This window comes from Otolemur garnettii, unplaced genomic scaffold (assembly GCF_000181295.1).
Source record: "Otolemur garnettii isolate 467f Iridium unplaced genomic scaffold, OtoGar3 scaffold00007, whole genome shotgun sequence".
NCBI classification, from domain to species: domain Eukaryota; kingdom Metazoa; phylum Chordata; class Mammalia; order Primates; family Galagidae; genus Otolemur; species Otolemur garnettii.
In genome coordinates, this window is record NW_003852402.1 from 277,611 (window position 1) to 301,745 (window position 24,135).

The 24,135-nt window shown below is 53.8% G+C and overlaps 4 protein-coding genes across 10 annotated transcripts in view; 3 read left to right on the plus strand and 1 right to left on the minus strand.

Annotated features, from left to right (window-relative positions):
• The first annotated feature begins 2,784 nt into the window (after positions 1-2,784).
• On the plus strand, positions 2,785-4,950 carry ODF3B (outer dense fiber of sperm tails 3B). Its single transcript, XM_003783079.3, has 6 exons — positions 2,785-3,214; positions 3,584-3,787; positions 4,050-4,154; positions 4,290-4,411; positions 4,530-4,670; positions 4,813-4,950. Exons 1-6 carry the CDS (start codon positions 3,106-3,108, stop codon positions 4,891-4,893), a joined length of 762 nt encoding a protein of 253 aa, XP_003783127.1. The 5' UTR covers positions 2,785-3,105; the 3' UTR covers positions 4,894-4,950.
• Positions 4,951-5,047: 97 nt separating this feature from the next.
• On the plus strand, positions 5,048-9,682 carry TYMP (thymidine phosphorylase). 3 transcript variants are annotated; one of them, XM_012801201.2, is made up of 10 exons: positions 5,048-5,332; positions 5,676-5,908; positions 6,063-6,265; positions 6,747-6,845; positions 7,728-7,857; positions 8,137-8,255; positions 8,643-8,805; positions 8,906-9,136; positions 9,279-9,419; positions 9,509-9,666. In XM_012801201.2, exons 2-10 carry the CDS (start codon positions 5,686-5,688, stop codon positions 9,664-9,666), a joined length of 1,467 nt encoding a protein of 488 aa, XP_012656655.1. In that variant the 5' UTR covers positions 5,048-5,332; positions 5,676-5,685. The 3 variants fall into 3 exon arrangements, with proteins under 3 accessions (XP_012656655.1, XP_023365035.1, XP_003783128.2); XM_023509267.1 differs by having other exon boundaries at positions 5,048-5,306; XM_003783080.3 differs by having other exon boundaries at positions 5,048-5,908; positions 9,509-9,682.
• A 26-nt stretch (positions 9,683-9,708) lies between these two features.
• Positions 9,709-11,659, plus strand: LOC100963787 (protein SCO2 homolog, mitochondrial). Its single transcript, XM_003783411.3, has 2 exons — positions 9,709-10,165; positions 10,827-11,659. The coding sequence occupies exons 1-2, from the start codon at positions 9,786-9,788 to the stop codon at positions 11,635-11,637; spliced, it is 1,191 nt and encodes a 396-aa protein (XP_003783459.2). The 5' UTR covers positions 9,709-9,785; the 3' UTR covers positions 11,638-11,659.
• A 74-nt stretch (positions 11,660-11,733) lies between these two features.
• NCAPH2 (non-SMC condensin II complex subunit H2) overlaps positions 11,734-24,135 on the minus strand; it is a 16,270-nt gene continuing 3,868 nt past the window's right edge. The window contains exons 2-20 of one of the 5 annotated variants that reach the window (XM_023509266.1): positions 18,811-18,912; positions 17,657-17,712; positions 17,460-17,544; positions 17,310-17,378; positions 17,095-17,174; positions 16,900-17,015; positions 15,740-15,823; positions 15,476-15,606; positions 14,012-14,083; positions 13,703-13,769; positions 13,468-13,575; positions 13,267-13,320; positions 13,048-13,118; positions 12,873-12,966; positions 12,720-12,788; positions 12,547-12,596; positions 12,356-12,457; positions 12,103-12,252; positions 11,734-12,035 (exon numbers count right to left, since the gene is read on the minus strand). In XM_023509266.1, coding sequence (XP_023365034.1) covers positions 11,895-12,035; positions 12,103-12,252; positions 12,356-12,457; positions 12,547-12,596; positions 12,720-12,788; positions 12,873-12,966; positions 13,048-13,118; positions 13,267-13,320; positions 13,468-13,575; positions 13,703-13,769; positions 14,012-14,083; positions 15,476-15,606; positions 15,740-15,823; positions 16,900-17,015; positions 17,095-17,174; positions 17,310-17,378; positions 17,460-17,544; positions 17,657-17,712; positions 18,811-18,912 — 1,701 coding nt within the window. In that variant the 3' untranslated portion in view covers positions 11,734-11,894. Of the gene's footprint in view, positions 12,036-12,102; positions 12,253-12,355; positions 12,458-12,546; positions 12,603-12,719; positions 12,792-12,872; positions 12,967-13,047; positions 13,119-13,266; positions 13,321-13,467; positions 13,576-13,702; positions 13,770-14,011; positions 14,084-15,475; positions 15,607-15,739; positions 15,824-16,899; positions 17,016-17,094; positions 17,175-17,309; positions 17,379-17,459; positions 17,545-17,656; positions 17,713-18,810; positions 18,913-24,135 lie in introns of those variants that run through there. The other 4 variants (XM_023509264.1, XM_023509265.1, XM_012801204.2 and 1 more) reach the window with 4 other exon arrangements.

Sequence of the window (24,135 nt, forward strand, 5' to 3'; positions counted from 1 at the left end):
GCTGGGTTCAAACCTGCCAGCCCCAGTGTATGTGGCTGGTGCCCTAGCCGCTGAGCTATAGGCACTAAGACAAACTCCCAATGACATTAAGCACTTAACAAACATGACTGAAAAAATTAAAAATAAACATTTCATGGTAAATTGACAATGTATAATCATAGACATATTTGTGAAGTACAAAGTGATATCATGACTTACGAATGCAATGCAGAACAATTTTTTTTCCTTTTTAAAAAATTTTATTTCAGAATGTTATGGGGATACAAACATTTTGATTAAATTGCTTTTGTACCATTTAAGTCAAAGTTATGTATGTCCTTCACCCAGGTAGTGTGCATTGTACCCACTAGGTATAAATTTCATTCTTTTACTTTTTTTCTAATTATTTTTTTCTTGAGACAGAGTGTCACTATGCCACCCTCGGTAGAATGCCATGGTGTCACAGCCCACAGCAACCTCCAACTCTTGGGCTCAAGCGATTCTCTTGCCTCAGCCTCCCAAGTAGCTGGGACTACAGGCATCTGCCACAGTGCCTGGCTATTTTTTTTTTTTTTTTTTTTAAGAGACAGAGTCTTACTCTGTTGCCCTCAGTAGAGTGCTGTGTCACAGTAACCTCCAGCTCTTGGGCTTAGGCAATTCTCTTGCCTCAGCCTCCCAGCAGGCACCCACCACAATGCCTGGCTATTTTGTTGTTGTTGTTTTTGCAGTTTGGCCAGGGCCAGGTTTGAACCCACCACCCTTGGTGTATACACACCCCTGGCTATTTTTTTGTTGCAGTTGCCATTGTTGTTTTAGCTAGCCTGGGGCCAGGTTCGAACCCGCCAGCCTCTGTAACCACTGTGCTATGGGCGCCAAGCCTAAGATAAATTTTTTTTAATTTTTCTTCATCAATGAGTATACGGGCTCAGCACCTATAGCTCAATGATTAGGGCGCCAGCCACATGCACCAGGGCTGGTGGGTTTGAACCCAGCCAGGGCCTACTAAACAATGTGTTGGGGTGCAGCTTCCCCCGTACCTAAGCATAGTAGTTTATTCTTATGTGCTCCCTGAGGAACGTGACTCTAAGCTTCTTATTCTGAGAATATGTTTAAATCTGCCTAAAAGCAGACAGTCACATGTTTACAGATAAGGTAGCTGGTGGGTTTCGCCAGGTTGTAGCTGGAGATAACACTTTCTGAGGCAGTGGGCTGCTGTTTCCTGTATTTCCCCCCTTACTTACACAACAGTAGTCAGTTTTAGCTTAAAGGAAATGGGCAAACAGGAACAGACATCCTGGTGCTTTTGTGGTTAAGTCTGAAGTAAAAATGCCTTTTTTAACTGTGCATGTGATTAGTAGCAGTTTTGTGCTGATTTGGAGTTTTTAATGGCAGTTTTAACATCTTACCTTGTTTCGCTTCTTTTTGCTATTTTTAACCTTTACTAAGATAAGTTTATAAGGAACTCAATAAACATGGGTGTCAGCTATGTGCCTGATAGAGCCTCAGTCCCCCTTTTCATTCCAATCATTCTGTCTAGCAGTACTTTCCTCTGTGTCTCCGAACAAGGGGTTTCATGGGACACTTTCAACAATGACAAAAAAAAAAAAAAAAAGCTGGGAGTTGTGGTTGGTGCCTGTAGTCCCAGCTACTGGAAGGCTGAGGTAAGAGAATTGCTTAAGTCCAAGAGTTTGAAGTTGCTGTGAGCTATGAAGGTGACATAGTGAGATCTGTCTCAAAAAAAAAAAAAAAAATGAGTATACATTCAGGGCAATTTGAATCTATTCCGTGAGTGAAAAAAATTAGCAATAAAATTAAAAATGAAGTCCTTTTAAGGGTTCTTACATTTTCCTAAGAATATAGCTGTGGCTGCATCCTATAGGAGTTGGGTATGAAGGGAATCTACTTTTGCAGTGTTTCAGACAAGTCTCTTTTTTGATCCAGATTTTTTTTAAGCGTTTGTATTTTGCTGTTATTGGAATTTATTTTTATTCCTCATGACATTTCTGATTTTCTTGACATCACAAATCTTTATATTTTATTCATATATATATACATATTATTTTTTAGAGACAGAGTCTCACTATGTCCCCTTGGTAGAGTGCCGAGGCGTCACAGCTCACAGCAACCTCAAACTCTTTGGCTCAAGCAACTCTTGCCTCAGCCTCCCGAGTAGCTGGGACCACAGGTGCCTGTCACAATGCCAGACTATTTGTTGGTTGCAGTTGTCACTGTTTAGCAGACCCCGGCCAGCTTAAACCCACCTGCCTTGGTGTATGTGGCCGGTGCCCTACTCACTGAGCACCCACGCCTAGAGCTTCTCTGTTCAACTTACATGATTATTTTGTGGCCACTTACTTGTTCTGTTTTGTTTTGTTGCAAATAGTCCACGAGCTTAAATAGATGCAAAACTTTCTCTCTGAATATAATTAATTTGACCTTGCTGTTTGTATTATTCAATTCCTTTATTCCCATACCTGTTTTTTGTCTGCAGATTTGTCTATTGCCAGAATTGGCCTACTGAACCTTGGGGAAGGATGAGAGAGCATTCTGGTCTGGAGTCAATCTACTGCCCTTCCAGTGCCAGAGTCCAGGGATCCAAGCTGTACTGCTCTCCTGTACTGAGGGTGGGGACTGGAGAGTCGGGTAGGAGCAGAGAGAGGTTGGGAGGGCAGTCAGTCCGGTTGCCAGGAAGCAGACCGAGAAACAATGGGGTCTGGGAGTTGGGCAGGGCAGGAGGCAGGGGGGTGGGGATCCAGTCGCCTCGCTTTGTTTTCGGGCCTGCCGTGCAGCACAGGTCAGCCCCTCCCCCAGTCATCCTTTCCCAATACCACTAAAATTTCCTGATCCCCACAGAGCCAATAAGTCTGGGTCTAAACTTGGCACAAAGGAGTACCCGGCCCTACTTAACTTGTTTAGGGGGCAGGCGGCAGAGATCACGCCCCCCAGAGAGTAGGGAAAGCTGTTTGTTTGCCTGGAGCCGGGGATACCAAGTGGGCCCCGCCCCTGAGTACGGTTGATTCCTGGCGAGCAGAAAAGTGCATACCCAGCGAAGTCAGGGTGGAGGGTCCGCAGCTTCCCCCTTCTGTCCACAGGTGCTGCTAGCCGTCAGCGCCCCCAAGCCGCTCTATGGACTCAGACATCTGGGTTGGCCCTTGGCGGCCACACCGGCCCCGTGGCCCCATCGGGGCGCACCACAGAGGCCCCGGGCCCAAATACAAGCTGCCATCCAGCACAGGTAGCAGGGGCGGGCTCTGCGGTAGTGATGGCCAGGGTAGTGGGCATTGTGCGGGGAGAGGAGAAAAGACTAGGGAGGTCTGTAACTTGACTGGGAGTGCTGTGCCGGGGGCTGGGGACGGGCGAGAAACCGGTGGGTCCAGGGCGGCGCCTGTAGCTCAAAGGAGTAGGGCGCTGGCCCCTTAAGCCGGACGGGGTGGGTTCAAACCCAGCCCTAGCCAAAAAAAGAAAAAAAGTGGGTAGGTCCATGCCTAAGCGCAGCGAATTGTTCCGGAAAGCGAGGAGGATGGGAGCAGGGAGGAGGGGTCTGTGCAGGGGGCTGAGAGCGGCTGGGCCGGGCAGTGACGCCGAGACCCGTACGCTCCCTCAGGCTATATCCTACACGACCCGTCGCGGCCTCGAGCCCCCGCCTTTACCTTCGGTGCACGCCTTCCCACGCAGCAGACAACTTGCAGCCCCGGGCCGGGTCACCTGGTACCCGCCCGCATGACAGTGCGCGGCCCGGACGGCGCGCCCGCCTACTCCATCTTGGGCCGCCTGCGCCACTCGGCGCCTTTCCTCACTCCTGGACCGGGTCAGGACACTGGGACCCCGGCCACCCCAACGCAGAGCTGCCTCCAGGGAGGCCCACCTGGGAATCCTCCACCTGAGCCCCAAAGATCCCCTGGGATACCCTAACACCCACTATTCGGCACCCCATATTCAGAGCTCAAAATCCAGAACCCCGATCCCCACATGACAAATCTTGACTCCAATTCCCCCTAGCTTCAGGACCCCAGCCCGTTCTTACCAGGCTCCCCGGCCCGTTCCCGCCCACACTCGTGGTTCCCTCACAGGCAGGTACTTCCCAGAGCGAGCTGGGAACGCGACATACCCTAGTGCGCCCCGGCACACCATTGCTCCTAGAAACTGGGGTGTCCTCGCGGAGCACCAGAGCCCAGGTGAGGTCAGGTGGTCCCAGCACTGTGGACCTTCCCACCCCAGAACCTGGACCGCCCTCTAGGCGCTGGGAGACCCCGCACCTGTCCGCAAAGACGTACCCCGCCCCAGGCGACCCCTTGCTGGCTCCTTCCCAGGTCCCGGGGCCTACACCGTGCCCTCGCTCTTGGGCCCGCACGTCATCGGCAAAGTCTCCGCCCCAACTTACTCCATCTACGGCCGCAGCACAGTGGGCAGCTTCTTCGAGGACCTTAGCAAGGTGGGGGGAGGGGTCGACGAGTTCAACGTAGAGAAGGGTCTACTGGGAGGACAGAAGAGGATAAGTAGTCAGCAGGGAATGGGGACCATACGCAGTACCCACTTCCACCCTCCCGCAGACCCCGGGGCCTTGCGCCTACCACGTGGTGAACCCTGGGATCTACAAGCCCCGGGCCCCCCAATTCACGATGCTAGCACGGACTTCGGTTCCCCAAGACAACGATCTGAAGCCGGGGCCCGCAGCCTACAACGTGGACCAGGTGGTCTGGAAAATAGGGTTTAATGGTCAGAGGCGAGGGATGAGGGCCTGAGGTCAGGGATCAGGGTTTCCGGGGGAACGGGTCCCGGGACAGAGCCGGACAGCTGGGGCTGCGAGGTCAGTGGCCTCTCCTGGGCCCGCAGCGCCGGAAGCCTCGTGGCTGGACCTTCGGAATCAGGCACTCGGACTACTTGGCCCCGCTAGTGACTGACGTGGACGACTGACCTCCCGGGCAGGCGTGGCCCCACAATTGTTTGCTTAAAGATTCTGAGTCAACATCGTGTCCGCTTCTCTCTGTGCGCCAGCGCGGCCTGGGGCGAGGCTTAGAGGTGGGGCCGGACGGGGGACGTGTCACGCAGAGTCAGAACTTTGGAACCAACCGGGGACCGGGCCTAAGTGCCAGGGCTAGGCCAGGTACGGAGTCGCAGCGTTTGGGCGGTGTCCGACCATCAAGACCCCACCCAGGGTGGGAGGCTAACGCTCTGGAACCCTGGATTCCGGGACTGGAGACTACCGCAGGAGGGGAAAGCAGAGCACAAGGAGCCAGTGATCTCACCCACCGCTTCCTCTGGGCCCTTGAATTTCCGGAAGTCCTGCACCCTCCCTGGGCACTTTGGAAGGGCCAGAACGGTAGAGGGTAAGACTTCATAGAGGCAGCGATAGGTGAGTCCAGCTTGCCGGTTGGAATACCCCCACCCGCCCACAGTTTGTGGGCTGCTATCGACCTTGCCCCTGAAACCAATCCTGCGGTCCTGATCCACTGGCCCCGGGGAGGCAGGGCAAGAAAGGAGCTGTGGTACTGAACAGGTATGAGCCCAGTTTCAAACTATGAAGCAGATCAGTGGGAACTAAAGAGAGAGAAGTGGAAAGACATGGTGACAGCGACAAGGTACAGAGGGGCAGACACCAGAGACACACAGAAACAGGGCTGGGACAGGTGCACTGTGGCAGCAAACACAAGGACAGGGGCGGCTGCAAATGCCAGCTGCATCTCATATCCCTGCAGGCCCGGAGTTATGGCAGCCGCAGTGACCCCAGGAACTCCGGAAACCCCTGTGCCAGTCACACCTGGTGACTTCTCAGGGGAAGGGAGCCAGGGACTTCCTGAGCCCCAGCCAGAGCCCAAGCAGCTCCCAGAGCTGATCCGCATAAAGCGAGATGGAGGCCGCCTGAGCCAGGCAGACATCAGAAGCTTCGTGGGTGCTGTGGTGGATGGGACTGCGCAGGGGGCACAGATCGGTGCGTGGGGAGGTCTCTGATACAGAATGGGAGGTCAGCCCCAAAGGCTATCTCTCCTTGGGAATGCCACAGTCATAACTGGCCCTGAGATAACCCATTACTCTGGGGACAACAGGGTCCTCATGCTGCTCACACCATTGTACCCCACACCCAGGGGCCATGCTCATGGCTATCCGACTTCGGGGCATGGACCTGGAGGAGACTTCGGCGCTGACCCTGGCACTGGCCAAGTCTGGGCAGCAGCTGGAGTGGCCAGAGGCCTGGCAACGACAGCTTGTGGACAAACACTCCACAGGGGGCGTGGGTGACAAGGTCAGCCTAGTCCTGGCACCTGCCCTGGCTGCATGCGGCTGCAAGGTTAGAGACTACCTCCTTTCCAGGTCAGAAACTCTGGCCCCCAAGTCAGCAACTAATTCATCCACAGGCAGCTCCCAACCCCCTACTCCTGGCTCACATAGAGCCCTCAAAGGCAAGATCCAAGCTTCCCACCACCCAACCACCCAGTATAGAACTTGGGCCCCCAAAAGGCCACAGACAAGGCCCACTGGAACAGGGCCAAGTTCTACCAGCAGACTACCAGCCCCCATTTCCCCTCAGTCCCCCAGACAGCACTCTCAGGGAAGAATTGAGTACCCTTCTCCCTCTGTTCCTCAGTCTTCTGTCCCCAGGGCTGGTTACCAACCTCTTGCCTTCACCAGGCCATCAACCTGGTGGACACTCGCCAACTGTTTAAACTGTTTAACCCCAGCATTAAGTCCTAACCAGGAAAGGTGAGGAGCCATAAGGAGATGGGGCTGGGGGGTACTGTGCAGGTATACTCAGCATCTCTGCCCATTAGGTGCCCATGATCAGTGGACGTGGCCTAGGACACACAGGGGGCACCTTGGATAAGCTTGAGTCTATCCCTGGCTTCAACACTATCCAGAACCCAGAGCAGGTACGGACCACTGACTGGCAGTTGCAGACCTGAGCCAAAATCACTGAAAGATCACTGATAACGAGGATATTGATCAAAGTTACGCACTGAGTCATTGATAGTCATTTGACTCTGGTCAAATCATCAGTGGTGGCTCAGTGCTGGTAGTATAGTGGTTACCAGCCACATACACCCAGGCTGAGTTCAAACCTGACCCAGGCCAGCTAAACAAGGATGACAACTTCAACAAAAGTAGCCGGGCGTTATAGAGGGTGCCTATAGTCCTAGAACTTGGGAGGCTGAGGCAAGAGAATCCCTTAAGCCCAAGAGTTTGAAGTTGCTGTGAGCTGTGATGCCACAGCACTCCACCAAGGGCAACATAGTAAGACTGTCTCAAAAAAAAAAAAAAAAAACATCAATGGAGCTTTGATGAGGATCATTAAAGGGGCCATAGAACAGTGATCAGAATCCTAACAGGAAGATGGTCTGAGAACTTAGAATCATTCACAAATCACTGATAATCAGACTCAGAGCCTGTAGCTCAAGCGGCTACAGCACCAGCCACATACACCAGAGTTGGCCAGTTTGAAACCAGCCCAGGCCTGCCAAATACCAGTGACAACTAGAACCAAAAAATAGCTGGGCATTGTGGTGGGCACCTGTAGTCCCAGCCACTTGGGAGGCTGAAGCAAGAGAATCGCTTAAGCGCAGGAATTGGAGGTTGCTGTGAGCTGTGATACCATAGCACTCTACCCAGGGCAACAGCTTGAGGCTGTCTCCAAAAAAAAAAAAAAAAAAAAAAATCACTGACAATCACTGGTCACAGTCTTGGATTTCTGTCAAGGCTACCAATGTGACTGGGGCCACTGATCTAGGTCACTGGGGGTGGGGGTGTCTGACCAGATGCAAGTGCTGCTGGAGCAAGTCGGGTGCTGCATTGTGGGGCAGAGTGAGAAGCTGGTTCCTGCAGATGGAATCCTGTATGCTGCCAGAGATGTGACAGCCACTGTGGACAGCCTGCCACTTATCACAGGTAACACAACCTGACTCCAGGGTCTGCCTAATACAGGTCAAAGATGCCTGACCTCACAGCCAAGGTCCTCATATTAGGAGTGCCCTGACTGTGGAATCTCCCTTCACCATAGGATGCCTGACCACCAACTCATGGGGGTGACCTGACTCACAACACACTAGGCCAGGCCACCCCACCCCACCCCAGGGGACTTGGCTCTCCATGCTCAGGGCCTCTGGCCAGTCCTGACACTCGAAGATCCAGATCCCCCACTGTTTCCCCTTGGGCCTCCCCCTACAGCCTCCATCCTCAGTAAGAAAGTCGTGGAGGGCCTATCGGCTCTGGTGGTGGACGTTAAGTTCGGAGAGGCTGCTGTGTTCCCCAACCAGGAGCAGGCCCGGGAGCTGGCCAGAGTGCTGGTGAGCACCCTGACTGCTGGAGCCTGTGGTCCCTCCATGGGGCTGGGCCTCTTGACAATGACCTCTCCTGCCCTCACTCCTCCAGCCCTCCCACCTGGCCATCCCTCTAACCTCACTCTCTCAACATTGCTGCTTGGGGCATCTAGTCCCACCACCTTCCCACTGGCAGTCCCTGTCTCCAACACATTCCAACAGGCGCCCCTACACCTGAGGCCAGGTGCAATGTCTTTCTGGCCCCTAGCACTAAGGTCTGGCACATTGCTTGCTCCTGGTTCCCAACCCAAGCCTTTTCTGACTTCCTCCTGGGGGTCTGGCAAGTCAGGGTGCAGCAGAGGCTGGAGTGTGTGATGGACTGGGCGGGGTCCACACTAAACTAGGACTCTGTAGGTCGGCGTGGGGGCTGGCCTGGGGCTTCGGGTCGCAGCAGCCTTAACTGCCATGGACAAGCCCGTGGGCCGCAGTGTGGGCCACGCCCTGGAGATAGAGGAGGCGCTGCTTTGCATGGATGGCGCAGGGCCGCCGGACCTCCGGGATCTGGTCATTAAGCTCGGTGAGGGAAAGGGGGGCGGCGTGAGCAGGGCTTCCTGCTAGAGCCGTCCCCCGCGAGGTGCCCATGCCCCTGCCGCGCGTAAGCCCAGCCCCTCTGGCAGGGGGGGCCGTGCTCTGGCTCAACGGACAGGCCGAGGCCCAGGCCGAGGGGGCCGCCCGGGTGGCTGCAGCATTGGACAAAGGCTCAGCCCGGGACCACTTCGAGCAAATGCTGGCGGGGCAGGGCGTGGACCCAAACATGGCTCGAGCGCTGTGCTCCGGGAGCCCCGCGCAACGCCGGCAGCTGCTGCCCCGGGCCCGGGAGCAGGAGGAACTGCTTACGCCTGCAGATGGTTAGTGTCCGGAAAAGCCAGCCTCACAAGCCCGGTCCACGCCCTCCCCCAACCCTATCAGCTACTTCAGCTGGGTCCCCTCCCTCAGCCCCGCCCCCCGCTCACCCCAGGCATGTCCCATACCCCAGCACTCTCCCCGCAGGTACTGTGGAGTTGATCCGCGCGCTGCCGCTGGCTCTCGTGCTGCACGAGCTCGGGGCCGGACGCAGCCACGCTGGGGAGCAGCTCCGGCTGGGGGTGGGAGCCGAGCTGCTGGTCGACGTGGGCCAGAGGCTGCGCCGCGGTGAGTGCCGCCCTGGCCTCCCTTGCCTCCCTTGCCTGCTGGTTGACCACCCTCAGCCGCCTGTTAACCAGCTTCGCCCCACCCCGCAGGGACACCCTGGCTCCGCGTGCACCGCGACGGCCCCGCGCTCAGCGGCCCGCAGCGTCGCGCCCTGCAAGGGGCGCTAGTGCTCTCGAACCGCGCGCCCTTCGCCGCCCCCTCGCCCTACGCCGAGCTCATCTTGCCGCCGACCGGCGCGCAGCAATAAACACCTACAGCCGGAAGCTGTGTCGGTGCCTAGCTCGTGGGTGGCCTGGGCGGGAGCGAAAGCCGGGCAGCTTTCCCAGACACCTGACCTCGACCTGTTTCCCCCACCCCCACGCCCGCATGCGCTCTGGCGCCGGGCACAAAGGCTGCGCACACGGGTCCCGGCGTGCATCGCGGGGGAGGCGGGACCCGGAAACGCGGGGCGGGGGGGAGGAACTGGCCGCACCTGGCACCGAGAGCCCCAGAAGAAAGAGTTCAACCTGGGCTGCCTGGGGAGACACTGCGAAAAGTCGGCCTCAAGGCATGCAGGAGTGGTCTTCGTCTGTGAGCACAGTTCTAAAGTGGTCGCGTCTCGCGTGCCGCTTCGTGCGGCCCTCAGAGACCAGTCTGTCCACGAGATGGTCTAGAAAAGGTCTAGAGGCGCAGCCGAAGCCTGGGAACCGTTCGGCCTGGGGTTGGAGGACACAATTCAAAAACCCTCCGGGGAGTCCTCTCAGCAGGTGAGGGGGGAGTCCTGAGACTTGCACGTGGGGAGCTTTGTAGGAAGGGCCCTGTAGGAAAGGCACAGAGGTCACCGGACAGGGACGGGGTGTGCAGGGAGCCAAGCTTGATCCTGTTTTGTGGAGGGTAGAAACATCTTGTACCTCTACCAGAAAAGGTTAAATACAGGAGGGGCCAAGCTGGAGCTCAAGTTCCCTGCTGAACAGGGGTGGGGGTGGGGAGCCCAAGAGCCATGCTTTAAGCGGCCTCTAGTGTCAGGAAAGGGCTGGAGGAGTCAGTTACTTTCAGGGCGGGAGATTGCAAGCCAGAGTAACCCATCTCCTTTCAAGAAATGGGTTTATTGCAAATGATACATGCTCAGGAATCCAGGCAAGGCATGCACTCGGAATCCTTCATGTGACAAGATGGTCAGCTCCTCAGGTGCAAGACTGGTGGGATGAGCCAGGCTAAGTTCTGGGGTTAAAGGACTGGAGCCACTGCTGTGGGTGTTTGCTGATGCTTAAGCTGGAGTTTAGAAGTTTCAGAGGTAGAGCAGTTCTGAGCTCAAGTGAGCAGTTGCAGACAAGCCTAGAGGTAGGGTTGGTCTTCCAGAGGGTGGTGGGGGCAGCCAAGGCATCTTGTCTCCTCCTTCTGGCTCCTGACACCTTTGCTCTTTTCCAGGTGCACCAGGACCATGCTGCTACTGACTCAGGGGCCCAGGACTTGGCATGGGCTCTCTCAGCTTAAGCCCCCAGGCTTCCCTAGAACCCCAGGCCAGCCCCTGCATTTGGAGTCCTGGCTCTCTTCAAGGCATGGCCCTGCAGAAATGAATGGGCAGGACCAGTCCCAGGGTCCTGGGTTGAGAACCAAGCTGCTGGTCACAGCCCTGTTTGGGGTGGGACTAGGCGGAGCCTGGCTGGCAGCAAGGGCTGAGAAGGAGCAGCAGAGGCAACAGCTGCGCACAGAGGCCCTACGCAAGGCTGCTGTGGGCCAGGGTGACTTCAGCCTACTGGACCACCGAGGTCAGGCTTGCTGCAAGGCTGATTTCCGGGGCCAGTGGGTGCTGCTGTACTTTGGCTTCACTCACTGCCCTGACATCTGCCCGGATGAACTGGAGAAACTGGTGCAGGTGGTGCGGCAGCTGGAAGCCAAGCCTGGCTTGCCTCCAGTGCAGCCTATCTTCATCACTGTAGACCCTGAGCGGGACGATGTTGCAGCCATGGCCCGGTATGTGCAAGACTTCCATCCGAGGCTTCTAGGCCTGACAGGCTCCCCTGAACAGGTTGCCCAGGCTAGCCGCAGCTACCGCGTATACTACAGAGCAGGTCCCAAGGATGAGGACCAGGACTATATTGTAGACCACTCCATCGCCATCTACCTACTCAACCCTGACGGCCTCTTCACTGACTACTACAGCCGGGGCAGGTCAGCTGCACAGATTGCAGACAGTGTGCAACAACACATGGATGCCTTTTGCAGCATCCTACCATAAAGGACCACAGCTTGTCATTAAATGGGGTGTCTTGATCTTTGTATGTATCAGCAGCTGTGGAGGCTAAGCAGCACTCGTCTTTACACAGAGCAGGTATAAAGGGCTTGTTTTTAGGGGTGAATGGGATGGCAACACCATTTTATTAGGCTGGGCCAGCCAGGAAGCAATACGAGTGAGCCAGAAAGCACAGCTCAGCACACACGTGGGATGGGGCTCCCAGACCCATCCACCCCAGCCCCTGCCTCAGTGTTCCCCAGTCAGGGCTGGGCCATAGAGGGGGCAGCATATGTCTGGAAGCGCTTGTGGGCTCGCTGGTGCGTGAGTAATCTCAGGGTCATGGTGTCCACGGCGGTCTCTAGCCCTGGCTGCTGGGCAATCTCCACCGTGTAGTCATTGGCCTACAGGGACATGGCATCAGAAGGGTCTGGGGACTGTCTTCCCTCCCACGCACCCCAGGCCACTTACCAGCTGCAGGGAGGCCAGCATGGAACGACACACCTCGAAGGCAGGCTGGCCAGCCACCAGCTCTGCAAAGGGACACCACTCGTTGAGCTGGGGGAACCGTGAGACCATCTGGTCCCCATAGGTATGGATGTCAAAGGGCACATGCTGCTCCTGCACAGTGGAGGGGTACATTGGCTACAGACCGGAGCCAGACCCTGGACAAACCCAAGGCAGGCACAGGAGGCTCCAGTTCCTGGCAACAGCACTACCTCACCTGCTCCTGCAGCAGGGGTAGGACCATGCCCTCCCAGTCCCTGACACGCTGACTCAGCTCTGTTTCCTGCACAAACTTCTGGGAGGAGGCGATGAATAGCTCCTAGGGGAGGACCAAGGGGAGTTACTGCCTCCTGTGTGGAGTCCTGGGCCCTCTCCCCCAATGGCCCACCCACTTTGACCCAAACCTACCACATTCCTTCGAACCAGCTCCTCATAGCTCAGGGACACTGGCATGGCCTCTGTATCTGGGGCAATGGCAGCTGTGAGCTACTGCAGCTGTAGGGCCACTCTCCCCTCCCTCTAGTCCTCAGCTCCAGCAGACCCTCAGCACTCCCTGGCCAGCTGCCCATTCTCACACCTACCCAGGGCAGCATCTTCTCTGGGGCTTGTCCCTCCAGGGTCCACATACCCTTCAGGGTCTAGAAAGTCACCTGCTGAGAGGCAGGAGAGATGCCACAGGGAGCTGGTCAGTGGCTACAGGTATTGTGCCCCAATTCCCCCAATTGGGTACTCACCTGCTGCCCCCAGATCCTCTAGGGACTCCTCTAGGCGGTCTTCCTCCAAGGGCCACAGCCCTTCCTCAACCCTTGGCAGCCACTGCTTGCCCATCTGTGCCGAGAAAACACCTGTGAAAGGTATTTGTCCTCTCCCTTCAGGAGCCCCCATAGGGTCCTGGCCAGCAGTACTTGCCTCTCTCCTCTGCAGCTTCCGGAGGGTTTCCAGCTGTTCCCGCACATGCTCCCAGTATAGGGCCTCCATGTCTGCAAAAACCTAGTGAGACTCCCTATTCTGCCCAGATCCATGCCAGTCCGCCCACAGTCTCAGGTCACCCCAGGCGGGGGTTGAGGTGGAAGAAGGCAGAGTAAGACTATCTTCCCTGAGAAAAGTGCATATGGGGGCTTAGCTCACCTGCAAATGATGGACCCTTTCGCCGGGGCCTCCTACTGTCAGCATGGTCTGTGTCTGTGAGAGGACTCAGTCAGCAAGAACTGAGCCAGGCCCACCATGCCCACAGGTCAAAGGCTGCTTATAGCGTTGGGGAAAAGGGTACCAATCCTCCCTGCTGGCCTTGACCTGCCCCATCTCCCAGCAGCCCAATGCCCTACTCACAGGCAGCCAGGTACCACTGGTGGAAGTCTTGCAGCTTGGTGGTCCCCTTCCTCTTGCGCTTGTGTCCTGGAGCTTCCTCCACACAGGGGGGCACACAGTAAGGTCTGCCTGGAGGGCAGACAAGGATGGCATCTTGGTGCAAATGTGGGTCAGGGTGCACAGCCTACTCACCCGGCTACCTTGTGCCCTGGCAAGCCCAACCAGGGATGCCTAAGTGGTGTGCCCCACCAGTTACCTTTCTTGAAGGGCTTAGAGTCCAAAGAGTCAAAGGGGTCCAGACTCTGCCAAGGGTCTGGAGTCTCCTGAGCATAGAGGACAAGCAGATGTGGGGACATAAGGATGACTCACACTCAACCCAGGATCATAGAAGACATTCAAGGGAGCCAAAAGGTGCAGGAAGGGATTTTAATTTCTGGGAAGAAGATTCCTTGCAAGTGTGAATGGCCACAGGGTAGGAACACGAAGGCTAGCAGGAACATGGGCAAGAGGGGCAGGTAGGGGATCCCTATGTCTGTCCTCTTCTGCTGGGGGTAGACACTCCTACCTTCAGCCGGGACACAGGCTCCAAGGCCCCTTCTCGCTCACGCAGCAGGTACTTCCGGGGAAGGGCAGTGCTCTGCAAAAAAATAGCCTACAGTCCCCTTGTTCCCCTTCTCTACCCAAGCCTTGGGGTACCCAGCAGCTCTGTCCTGGAGCCAAAATCAGGACCCTGCAGGGAGCTCTTGGGGCAGAAAGTTCTGATAGAACAAATACAAAATGGTAGTCATGGGGGTAACATTTTTTTCCTTAAAAACATTAAGAAAAAATAGAATGGCATTCATGTTATCTACCAACCAGATTTTCTTTTTTTTGTAGAGACAGAGTCTCACTTTATCACCCTTGATAGAGTGCTGTGAAGTCACATAGCTCATAGCAACCTCCAATTCCTGGGCTTAATCTATTCTCTTGCCTCAGCCTCCTGAGTAGCTGGGACTACAGGCGCCTGCCACAATACCTGGCTATTTTTTTTTAAGACAGAATCTCACTTTGTCGCCCTCAATAAAGTGCCATAGTGTCACAGCTCATGGCAACCTCCAGCTCTAGGGCTTAGGCGATAGTAGCTGGGACTACAGGTGCCTGCCACAACAACTGGTTATTTTTTTGTTGCAGTTTGGCTGGGGCCAGGTTTGAACCTGCCACCCTCAGTATATGGGGCCAGTTGCCCTACTCACTGAGCCCACAGGCACACCCGGCTATTTTTTGTTGCAGTTTGGCGGGACCGGGCTTGAACTAGCCATCCTTAGTATATGGGGCTGGCACCCTACACACTGAGCCATAGGTGCTGCCCAACTAACCAGAATTTTTAAATGTTCCCTCAGCACCCGTAGCACAGTGGTTACAGGCGCCAGCCACATTCACCAAAGGTGGTGGGTTCAAACCCGGCCTGGGCCAGCTAAACAATTGCAACAAAAAATAGCCAGGCATTGTGGCAGGCGCCTGTAGTCCCAGTTCCTTGGGAGGCTGAGGCAAGAGAATCGCTTGAGCCCGAGAGTGTGAGCTTGACGCCATGGCACTCTACCAAGGGTGACATAGTGAGACTCTGTCTCAAAAAAAAATTTTTTTTTTAAACGTTAACATTTTCTTCTACATGCATCATCAGGTTGGGGGTTAATAGACAAAAAGGACTCCTTAGCTCTGAGTTGGATAGAATTGAACCCCAGGGGTTTAGGGAGGTAGCAGAGGCCTCCGGACCTTGCCCCACCAGCCTGACCCCAGGAAAGGCAGCCTTGGGGACCAGCTCCCATCCCAGATAGCCAAGAACTCCATAAGGCTTGGACCCCTGATCACCAGCACACCTCTGAGGAGCAGGGGCTCTGATCTGGGGACTAAGGGACACAGAGGGTACTACCAAAAATTCTGGCTACAGGACACTCTGACTTCTGGGCAGAAACCAAAAGGCCACAAAACTATCCTCATGGGCTTGCCCAGCTGACAGCTCCATCCCTATAGGCCTCAGTGTGGGCCCCACCTGCTGCAGGCTCCTGGGCTCCTTGGACTCCAGAGGAGCCTTGGGGGCTGCAGCCTCAAGAAGCTCTTCCCTCTCCTCGGCGTCTTCGTCTTCACCTCTGCCACTGGGCATCGGGCCTTCTGGAGAGGTGCCTAGGCAGGAAGAGAGAGCCCAGTCAGCTCCAAGGAGCCTGGAGACCAGATGGCAGCAAGCTTCCCTTGACTGAGCTTTACCTGCCTGGTGCCCTCTACAGCCCTGCCAATCCCATCAGGGAGCTCTCCTCACCTGGCTCCTGGGAGAAGCCAAAAACAAGGACAGGGCTCCTGCACATAGACACTTCCATCAGCTGCTCCTCAGCTCTCCTGGCATCTAAAACAGGGATTAGACAGGGTCAGCCCAGCCCCTTCCCCAGGTGGTCCCCACTTGGCATCTGACTAGCTCTTCTAAGGGACCAGCAGGATGCGAAACTACAACAGACCGCGGGCCTTGGCTGAAGAGAGAGTAGGGTCCCAGGCCAGGCATCGGGACCTGGGTACTGAGATCAGCTATGACCTGCTCAATGTATAATCAAGACACAGAAAGGACTAGAGAAGGGCCAAGTCTCAGCTGACCTACACAGGCAGAATGACACCTGGGGAGAGGGAACTGCAAAAACCAGAGGTGGTAAGTATAAGCTACCCTACAACAGCAGTCCCCAACCTTTGTGGCATCAGAAACAGGTTTCACAGAAGACAGTTTTTCTGCAAATAGAGCGATGGGGGAGTGGGAGTGGTTTCAGGATGACTGAATCACATTATACCTCCACTGCAGACCATCAGGCATTAGGGTCTCATAGGAGCACGACCCAGATCCCTCATACACAGAGTTTACAATAGGGCTTGCACTCCTGTGAGAACCTAATGCCGCCACTGATCTGACAGGAGCCGGAGCTCAGGCAGTGATTCAAGGGATGGGGGAGCAGCTGTAAACACAGAGAAGCTTTGCTTGCTTACCCACTGCTCACAGTGCAGCCCAAGACCTTTTTCTTTCTTTTTTTTTTTTTTTTTTTTTTTGAGACAGAGTCTCACTTTGCTGCCCTTGGTAGAGTGCCATGGTGTCACAGCTCACAACAACCTCAAACTTTTGGGCTTAAGCAATTCTCTTGCCTCAGCCTCCTGAGTAGCTGGGACTACAGGCACCTGCCATAATGCCCAGCAATTTTTTTTTAGCAAGCTGGGGCTGGGTTCAAACCTACCAGCCCTAGTACATGTGGCCAGTGCCCTACCCACGGACCTACAGGTGCTGCCCTGCAGCCCAAATCCTAATAGGCCACCACTTGTGTTTATGACAGGGGCATGGGAGAACAGCCCTACCATTCCCTCCAGAAGACCCTCTCCTCTTTCCTTCCCACCAACCCCCTACATCCAAACCCTCACCCTTCCAGTTTCTCAACACCGGGGACATACCCATGGGCTCCATGGGGGACACAGCCACTGGCTCCAACATGAAGGCTCCTCTGGGATGGGGAGTACACGTATTCATCCTGAAATCCTTCCGACTAGCCAGAGTTTCGCCCTGACGGCTGTGCTGGCGAAAACACACCTGATGAGAAGACCCTTCCCAAGCAGGCCTCCCCTCCCCTTGCCAGGCTGAGGCCCTACCTGCACAGGGGGTAGCTGTTCTTTTCCATTTCATCAGGGGCCACCAGAGCCATGGGCAGGAGGGGGACAGTGAGGACCTCCTGTGTGGAGGCCAAGGCCGGGTGAGCATCCCTCAGACTCCAAGAGAGGAACCCACACAGGGCAATATCTTCCAACACCTACCAGGGAAAGTGCCAACCAATCCCACCCCAAGCTAAAGGGGCTGGGACACTCACACTGGGGGCCTGTTCATTCTTCAGATCCACATTGGCCCGGGAGTCAGGGAAGTCATCTAGTGACAAGAACTGTGGGGAAGTAGGAGAATTCATGGAATGAGGCCCAGGCCAAGCATGCAGGGGACAGAGCCAATGTCCAAGGCACCTTACCTCATCCTCTGCCTCCAGGGGATCCCCTGAACTGGCATCCCCACTGGCCCTGTCTTCTGGCACTGAAGAGAGCTGTTTGGCCCGCCTGGGAGAGCACATTCCATGGGCATCCCAGGAGAACGCAGAGGCCTCGCAGGCTACACACAAGTGGGGCTACAAAGATGGCCTCTGCCCCGCCTCCCACTTTCAGCACTCACCTCTTGCCAGAGATGAAATCGAGAGCCTGATAGACCAGTGAATAGAGGTACTCCACCTGGTAACCAGAGTAGGCAGTGAGGGCATGCAAAGGAGAGGCCCACACTCTGTGGTCTGCAACCATCACCCAAAGCGTTCCCAGCCAGATGCTGCTGTACATTGTGAAGTCTCCAAGCATCTAGCACAAGTCCTGCCCATTGTGCTACCAAAAATAATTCCCAAATTAGCTGGGCGCAGTGGCTCACACCTGTAATCCTAACACTGTGGGAGGCCAAGGAAACTGGATAGCTTGAGCTTACAGGTTTGAGACCAATCTGAGCAAAAAGTGAGACCCCATATCTACTAAAAATAGAAAAAAACTGAGGCAAGAGGATCGCTTGAGCCCAAGAGTTGGAGGTTGCTGTGAGCTATGACACCACAGCACTCTACCCAGGGCGACATCTTGAGACTCTGTCTCAAAAAAACCAAAAAATTCCCAAATCAAACTGGTAGTATCATGTAAATAACTCTATCAGCTGAGGCTACCTACTTTTCCCCTCTGCCCCCTACTCTTCACACAGCAACAAGCATGGCCTTCTCCATCTGACACTGATAGCACCATGGTGCTGAATATACACATGTCCCTAAGCTCCTGGGTGGCCAAGCCCTGCAGACCAGGCCTCCCATGCACAGCACCTGCTTTGCCAGGGCCTGCATCCCTCCTGCTCCTCTGCTCATGTGCCAGCATCTCCAGAAGAGCCCCTCTCCACCAAGTCATGGCTGGTACCACCCCATCTACAGAAGCCCTTGCTGGTTGCTAATGGCCACCATAGCTCCTGACAGACCTCTACCTCTCTCTTGCTCCTCACAACTCCACAGAACAAAAGGTCCCACCACTAGGATGAGAGCTGAAGCACTCACAAGGGTGGGCAGAGGAAGGGCAGATTTGTGCATGTGCCACCACAGGCTGTTGCCATGGACGTGCACCAGGTGTCATCTGCTGGGACAACAGAACCTACCAGCACACAAGACCCTCCCTGCCTGGATGTACCACTGTAAGTCCAAACTTGTTCTTTGCTGTTAAGAGGTGTCGAGGCATCAGAGGTGAGGCCTGAGTGCCAGCAAAGCAGGTCAGAAGCCAGGTGTGAGGCAAGAGTCCCAGCCAGGAGGGGCCCACCTTCTTACTGTAGACACAGGCTGAGCCCTGGATCAGCAACGCTGCTTCAATGAAGTTCATTGTGGTTTTGCCTTCATCAAAAGAAATACAGATTTGGTCCAGCTGCAAGAAACACCAGAACAGGGGGTTGCCAAAGGCCTAGTCTGTGCTCATACCTTCCACGGTAGCCCACCCATTACCAGGCTACTCCCAGGCCTCTGGCCTGGTCACATCAGAACAGCTGACAGCTCCAGCTCTGCTTTTGGCTCATGGTTATACCTGGAAAAGGTTGTCCCTGAGTTTTTCCAGAGGGGAGAGGCAAGTATTTGTGATTCCCCCTACTTCCTATAACAAAAATCTATTTTGGAAGAGAAACACCCCCAGAGCACACCATCCACAAATGGCCAGAGCCGCACATTGGATCTCTTCGGAAGGCACTGGAAATGTTCCATGCTGTGCCCATCCCATCAGGGTCAGCTGAGACTCTAGCAGGTAGACTCCTCACTCTGAGAGAAACAAAGGGAACCTCAAGGGTGGGGAAGATAGAAACAAAATGCAGGGTCTCCACCCTTGAGCACAGGGAAATGGCTTCAGGTAGGTCATCATCCTTCTTCTGCAAGCCCCCTGGCCTCCCAAGACCCAGTTCCTCTGATACCCCTAAAACATCAGAGTTCCAAGTGCTCTGACCTCAGGCTTGTCCTCTCCCCATAGTACGCCCTCTGCCACATGCATGCATCCAGCCTGTGCCCCCATCTATTTCCAGAGCACCTCTCTCCTAAGCTCCCCACTGCATTTGCAGTGCCCATCAAGCATTTCCACAGAGACATCCAACATCCCCAAACACTTTATCTCCATACTTAACCCAAGATCTTCCCCACAAAGTAGGCCCCTCTCCTCTCAGCAAACTTAGAAGCCCTATATGTTTTTTCTCAGCTCTTCCATCTTGCTTTTCTATCTGCCCTGTTCTGCTTTTCTATCTGCCCATCTTGCTTTTCTATCTGCCCTGTTCTATCTGCCCTGGGCAGATAGAACAGGGCAGGGCTCCCACTGTCCCAGTGTAAATTCTCCCACAGGGCCTGCCTCAGTGCCCAGGCCACCTTGCCACCCATTAGTGTGATCTTGCCGCACCATTTTCAAGTCTCTCCCGCCTTAGGAGGCTGTGAGCAACATTACAGTAACTCCAGCCTCTATTTTAGTGCCCGATGCTGGTGTCCTATAAATACCTGATGAACAAATGAGGCAGTCATGTCAGAGCTAAGCCTAAAAAACAGATAGGAGCACACCAGATGAAGGGTGGGGCATTTGGGGAAGTGATCACTCACACGAAGGTAGTTAGCAGAGACAGGACACAACTACTTAGGAAAACAATTATGATGCAAACATGGCCAGTGCTGGAAAGAGGCAAATTTGGGGTGCCACAGTAGTACAAAGAAGGGGAAGGGGCCAGGAGGACAACACCAGAGGAGCTACTTCCATTAGTTCTTTAAGGATAAAGGGAGTTTGTCAGCTCACTGGATGAGGGTGGACATAAACATGACAGCCTTTGAAGTGTGAGGAACTGGGTAGTGCTCAGGACCTGAAAGATGGGGTGTGAAAGGGGTCCCTTCCCTTCAGTGACCCTCAACCCAGTATGTAAAGAGGAGATGGGAGGGGCATGAAGGAAGGGGCAGGACAAACTGTCAGTGCAGAGGTTCAGCCAAGGAGAAAACTGGGCCAAAGTGGTGGTCACTGTACAGAGGAGCATGAACTTGGCAAGGGATAGGGCTTGGGTTGAGCAGGGAGGTGAGAGGAGGGAAGGAGCTAAGACCCTAGGGTTTCTGGGTGGGCAAGTTTGGGGGTTATCTAGAGTTCAGTGTAGATATGTTCAACCTGCATTTTGGTTAAGACATCCAAGTGATGTTTGAGGCAGGCAGTGGGCTAGGTTCTGTGGCTCTTGCCTCTAATTCCAGCACAAGTTGGGAGACTAAGGCAGGAGGGTCACTTGAGGCCAAGAGTTGGAAACTGGGCAGCGCTTGCGGCTCAGTGAGTAGGGCGCCAGATCCATACACTGAGGGTGGTGGGTTCAAACCCGACCCTGACCAAACCGCAACCAAAAAATGGCCAGGCGTTGTGGCAGGCGCCTGTAGTCCCAGCTACTCGGGAGGCTGAGGCAAAAGAATCGCGTAAGCCCAGGATTTGGAGGTTGCTGTGAGCTGTGACACCACAGCACTCTATCAAGGGCAACAAAGTGAGACTCTGTCTCTAAAAAAAGTAAATAAAATAAAAATAAAAAAGAGTTGGAGACCAACCTGAATAACATAGCAATCCAAAAAAAAAAAAAAAAAAATTAGCCAGGAGTAGTGGCACATGCCTACAGTCCCAGCTACTTGGGGGACTGAGGCTTGAGTCTAGGAGTTTAAGGGTAATAGTGGGCTGTAATTGTGCCCCTGAACTCCAAGCTGGGTGACAGAGCAAGACTCCTAAGGGGAGACTCCTAAGGGAAGCCTCCATGTTGGCCAGCCTCCCTCTTCCACCACCTTCCCTCCTCTGCAGGCAGTCGTGCAGGCCCACTTTCAGGCTCTTGGTTGAGCCAAGTACTCACCCAGCTGAGAAACCTTCAACACCATGTTCTCTCTGCCTGGGGACATTCTTTAGCTCATTGTGATTAAGTGACTTATTTCATCCCAAACAAAATTAGGTCCTCCAGTTAAACTCTTCACGGAACCCTAAACTCTTCTTTTAAAACTCTCATCAGGGGTGGGCACGGTAGCTTGGGGCTGGGCAAAGTAGCTCACGCCTATAATCCTAGCACTCTGGGAGCCCCAGGTGGGCAGATTGCCTGAGCTCAGGAGTTCAATACCAGCCTGAGGTAGAGTGAGATCTTGCATCAAAAAAAAAAGGGGAGTGGAAGGTGGGCAACACCCATAGTTCGGTGGGTAGGGCACCAGCCACATACACCAAGACTGACAGGTTCAAACCTGGCCTGGACCAGCTAAAACAACGACAACTGCAACCAAAAAGAAAATAAATAAATAAAATAGCAGGGTGTTGCGGAGGGTACCTGTAGGCGCAGCTACTTGAGAGGCTAAGGCAGGAGAATCACTTACAACCAAGAGTTTGAGGTTGCTGTGAACTGTGACACCAACACTCTACCCAGGGCAACAGCTTGAGACTCTGTCTTTTTTTGTTTTGTTTTGTTTTGAGACAGAGCCTCAAGCTATCCCCCTGGGTAGAGTGCCATGGCATCACGCTCACAGCAACCTCCAACTCCTGGGCTCAAGCGAGTCTCCTGCCTCAGCCTCCCAAGTAGCTGTGACTACAGGCGCCCACCACAACGCCTGGCCATTTTTTGGTTGCAGCCATCATTGTTGTTTGGCGGGCCCGGGCTGGGGATTCGAACCCGCCACCTTAGGTGTATGTGGCTGGCGCCTTAGCCACTTGAGCCACAGGCGCAGAGCCAAGACTCTGTCTTAAAAAAAAAAAATTAGCTGGGCATTGTGGTGGGCGCCTATAATCCTAGCTACTTGGGAGGCTGAGGCAAGAGAATCTCTAGAGCCTAGGAGTCTGAGGTTGCTATAAGATATATGATGCTATGGCATTCTACCAGGGGCAACAAAGTGAGACTCTGTCGCAAAAAATAAAACTCTCATCACTTTGGACTACACAGAGACACAAGCAGGGCTGGGGGATGGACTTGCTCTGCCACCTATCAGCTATGATTTGGGGCATGTCTCTAATGCCTCCATTAATGAGGTGTTCATGAGGATGAACTTATGAATTTATTTCTGTAAAGCACATAAAACAACATGAATTTATTTCTGTAAAGCACATAAAACAACAGTGCTTGGCTCAGTGCCCGTCGCACACTGGTTAAGGTGCTGGCCACATGCACTGAGGCTGGCGGGTTCGAACCCGGCCCAGGCCAATTAAGCAACGATGATGACAACTGCAACAAAAAAATAGCCAGGCGTTGTGGCAGGTGTCTGTAGTCCCAGCTATTTAGGAGGCTGAAGCAAGAGAATTGCTTAAGCCCAAGAGTTTGAGGTTGCTGTGAGTTGTGACGCCACAGCACTCTACCAAGGACAACACAGTAAGACTCTGTCTCAAAAAGAAAAAAAAAATAGCACTTGGCACAAGTAAGTGCCAAATGCATGATATTTATTACAACTTTATGTGGTTACTACCTCAGGAGGCCTCTCCCTATGACAGTGGCAGTCCTATTAAAGCAAGGATTATTTTCTGCTTGGCACTTTTTTCACAGAGTTCAACCTGGTTCTTGGCACGCAATAGATGACCAACAACACTGAATAAATGGGTGAAAGATAAGATGTGTTAAAAAAAAGAACATTCTGTAGCTGTATGGAAAATGAAAGGAGAGGAAAGACAAAACTAGAAGCCAAGACTTTAGGGGGTAGAAGTTTAAAAGGCTAGACAAGTTTGGAAGGGAGCTGATGGAGCCAGGAAGTAGATTTACCAGGTAACCATGTAAGACCCTGCTTGATATGGAAACCTGAATACAGAGGCACTCCACCCACCTCCGTTCTCTGCGCTTTCTCAGCAGACCATGCATCAGAACAGAGGTCAGTAATCAGATAACTTGTTCATTTAACAAACATTTATTCTGCACCTCCTACATGCTGGGCACTTTCCTGAGCAAAAAGAAGAGCATAAATGTAGCCCATGCCTCACAGAATTTACACCATAGTATGGAGACAGACCACAAATAGCTAAATAAGAATGGCTTGGGATAAACATTCTAATGTGCATAAAATGCTAAAAGAACTACTTTAGACAGGTGGTCAGCTAACATTGAAGCTAATACCTAAAGGATGAAAAGGACTTAGTCATAAAAGAAGCTGGGCATGATGGTGCATGTCTATAATCCTAGCTTTTCAGGAGGATTCTTTGAGCTCAGGAGTTTGAGATCAGCCTGGGCAACATGGCAAGACACAACCTCTTTTACATTAAAAAAAAGAAAAAAGAATATATATATATATGTATAAGTGGAAAAAGAAAGTACATATATCCTCATCTAAGAACAAGCTTGAGGTACCATAGGTTGACTGGTTCAAAAGAATAAGATATGGGACTGGGAGTGGTGGCTCACGCCTGTAATCCTAGCACTCTGGAAGGCTGAGGCAGGTGGATTACCTCAGCTCACGGGTTCAAGACCAGCCCAAGCAAGAGCGAGACCTCGTCTCTAAAAAATAGTCAGGCATTGTGGTAGGCGCCTGTAGTCCCAGCTACTTGGGAGGCTGAGGCAAGAGAATCTCTTGAGCCTTAGAGTTTGAGTTGCTATGAGCTATGATGCCACAGCACTCTACCAAGGGTGATAAAATGAGATTCTATCTTTTTTTTTTTTTTTTT